Source organism: Sciurus carolinensis, chromosome 7 (genome assembly GCF_902686445.1).
Source record: "Sciurus carolinensis chromosome 7, mSciCar1.2, whole genome shotgun sequence".
In the NCBI taxonomy this organism is placed as follows: Eukaryota; Metazoa; Chordata; class Mammalia; order Rodentia; family Sciuridae; genus Sciurus; species Sciurus carolinensis.
The window spans coordinates 126,040,396-126,044,017 of record NC_062219.1 but is presented as its reverse complement, the minus strand read 5'-3'; the positions used below and the strand labels follow the sequence as shown (position 1 = coordinate 126,044,017).

Sequence of the window (3,622 nt, the reverse complement as noted above, 5' to 3'; positions counted from 1 at the left end):
CCAAACTTTGTTTTTCCCTTCTCTGAAATGTAGATTACTTTATTCCTCAAATCTCTTTCTGAAGTTGTGTATTTGAATATTTTCCTTCTATGTTGAGAAACCACCTCAGAGCATTTACTGTCTTGTCTTTCTTTACAAGTGTCTTTGCTTGTAGTAAGTGGTCAATAACTATTTGATGGCTTCAACTGAGGACAAACAATGTGAAGAGAAATTAAATAAAATGATGCTACAAATAGAAGTTGTTAGAACCAGAAAATATTTCACATAATTAAATTAGACACAATCTATGAGTGGCATTTAAGTATTTACTTTGCAGAAGTATTTTTACTCTTGATTTCAACATGTCCATTAAATAAAATGTTAATTGGATGAGCAATAACACTATCCATTTTGGCCCTTGACCTTATTTGCTAAAAACAGTTATCACTGGTCCACAATGAACCCATGTTTTAATTTCCAATATTTCCACTTATAAAGGTCATTCCATCTACTAAAATAGGCCAGTGTTCAAATGTAACTCATCCACTATTCAAAAACTCCTAAGAGCTCATCATCACATTTCTTTTTGGTGAAAAGCAAAGTAAGAGATTTCACCTGTGGAAATGGAATAGCGTTTATCCATGACTTTTTTTTGAAGGGACTGGTTTTGCACTCTAACTACTAGTTTACTAGGGTAAACTGTAAGCTCTATGTATATAAGATATATGTATTATCACCTTTGATTTCCCAACATCTAGGGCACAGCCGATAAATAATAGGTACTTAAAAATAAATAGCTGAAATAAACAATGATGAACAGATGAATAATTATTTTTAGTCTTTCTACTACATTCTCCATATCCTTTTATTTTCTAGCTGCTAACACATTTGATTTTCAAAATGATTATGACAAACATGACCACAAGGAATGGATTCCTGCTTGTGGGGTTTTCTGACAATCGCGAGACACAGATGATGTATGCTTTGCTTTTCCTGTTGTTGTACCTATTGGCCTTGGCAGGAAATCTCATCATTATCACCATCACAACCCTGGACCGGCACCTCCAAACTCCAATGTATTACTTCTTGAAGCACCTTTCCCTTCTGGACTTCTCCTTCATTTCCGTCACAGTCCCCCAGGCCATTGACAATTCACTGATGGATGATAATTATGTTTCATATGGCCAGTGCATACTGCAAGTTTTCTTCTTCACATCTTTGGCCTGGACCGAGGTAGCTATTCTTACAATCATGTCTTACGACCGCTACACAGCCATTTGCTTGCCACTGCACTACGAGGTCATTATGAATCCCAGAAACTGTAAGTGGGCTGTGATAGCTGTGTGGCTAAGTGGAGGCATCTCGGGAATCTTATACACAGCTGCCACATTTTCTATCACATTCTGTAGGGCCAAAATAATCCACCAGTTCTTCTGTGATGTCCCCCAACTGCTGAAGCTCTCCTGTTCCAGTGATTACCTTGGAGTGATTGGAGTAGCTGCTTTCATGTCCGTGGTGGCATTAGCCTGCTTCGGCTCTATCGCCCTCTCCTATGTTCACATATTCTCCACAGTTCTAAGAATACCCTCTGCTGCAAGCCGGTCTAAGGTATTCTCTACCTGCCTGCCCCACCTCTTTGTTGTCTCATTTTTTCTCTCTACAGGCATCTGTGCCTATCTAAAACCAACTTCAGATTCTCCATCTGCTTTTGACCTTACAGTGTCTATCTTTTACACAGTAATACCCCCAACACTCAACCCTATTATCTATAGTCTGAGGAATGAGGTCATGAAAGGAGCTCTCAGAAATTTACTTTTGGGTAGAGAATTGACTGGAAAAAATACATTTTTGCCCTGTTGTTAACGGTTGTCTAATATTATATGCATGGAATATTTGGTAATTGGAATTTCTCAATATGTAAAATTAATGAAAAACGATAGCATTATTTTCTGTAAAAAGTGTCATTAAAGACACTTTTTGCCTAATGTATTCACCATTTTATTCATTGAAACCATTTTTGCTCTTTAAAACTAAGAAAAATTATAACAAATATAACCTTGTAATATAGGACCACTTCTTTTTCATCCCAATACATATACATGCAAACACATATACTTACATAGACACACACAAAATTTAAATCATAGCATGTTTTAAAAACTTTTATATAAATAATATTACAAGTATAAAAAGTGATATTTACCCACAGTTCCACCCAAACGAGTCAACTATTTTCATTTTAATCTATTTAAGTTTAAAATTCATTTTAATTTTTATCTTTACATACACCAATGTTGCATATTGGTTCAAATTTGTATGCCATTACTACATATATCTATATAGCTTTACTATTGTAATTTTTGAAGGCATCATATTCAATTAAATTCATCTGAAAATAGAAGTAATCATTCACCTGTTTTATATACACTAGTTTTCAATTTTTCACTCTTATAAGTAATACTGAAAGTTGAAGTTCTATTCATAATTTCAAAGTACAGGTTTGTGGAATCAAAGTATACAAATTGTTCAATGCTCTAAATATATGACCATATTTCTTTCCAAAATATTAATTTTATGTTACCATTAGCAATATATGGTCATATCACTTCTACTCTATGTCTTACAGGATTTTATTAATTCATGCAACAATATTTCATAGAGAACTATTAGCTGGTTGAAGTCATACCAGGTGCCTGCAACACAAAAATACAAAGATACACTCAGCCTTTAAATTGTGGGTACTTTTTAAAATAGCAACATTTACTTTTCACAAATTTTTTCAAGTGTGTGATATCTCAAGAGAGTAAACATGTTCATAATACTTATTTTTCATATTATTCATTTTAGGTGTACACATTTCTTATTTTATGAAAAGTTTTGGAAGTATTACAATTCCATTTTATGATGGCAAAACCATTTTCTCAGGTCCTTTTTATTTCAGTCATCAGGTCATTTTAACTGTATATCGAGTAAACTGAATATGAGTTTTTAATATTGTGGTAACAAAATTTAATCAGTACAGGTAATCAAGACATAAGCATAAATAACTCTGAATCAGATCTTTTTACCTCCTCAGTTCTTAGACCATTCAATCTGTCAACAATAACATGTGAATTATATTTATTTCTTTTTGAGTTTTGCCCCAATGAAACATATTAACATAATTTTCTAAAATATTTCTTTGGTTGACCTATTATTTTAATGAGTCCACTGAATTATAAAACAAGTATTTCCATTCTATTCTTTCAATTCTTTTTATTATCTATAGTTAGATATTTTTGCAAATTAAAAAATATTGTATTGATTTTACTGCATGATTTGAGAAGAACCACTCCTTGCATTTTTGTTGTCTTCTATTACTTTCATAGATACATTTTTTGTGGGTTTTTTTTTTTTTTTTTTTTTTTTTGTGGTACTGGGGATCGAATTCAGGGCCTTGTTCTTGTGAGGCAAGCACTCTACCAGCTGAGCTATCTCCCCAGTCCTCATAGATACATTTTTAATGTCTTCATTCATTTTAGTAAAGATTGTATCTGTCTTGAGGCCAGTAATCATTCAAAATGTATAAATTAACTTGGAAAATATTTTACTCTGTGAAATTTGTTGTTTCTCATAAATACCAAAAGATTTGTTGTTTGCTCTG

At 32.8% G+C, this 3,622-nt stretch overlaps 1 protein-coding gene across 1 annotated transcript; it reads left to right on the top strand.

Annotated features, from left to right (window-relative positions):
- Positions 1-879: 879 nt before the first annotated feature.
- On the top strand, positions 880-1,879 carry LOC124989367 (olfactory receptor 14J1-like). The gene is given in 2 exon segments (XM_047559246.1): positions 880-1,821; positions 1,823-1,879. Coding segments are annotated over 2 exon segments (999 nt in total).
- The last annotated feature ends 1,743 nt before the right edge of the window (positions 1,880-3,622 follow it).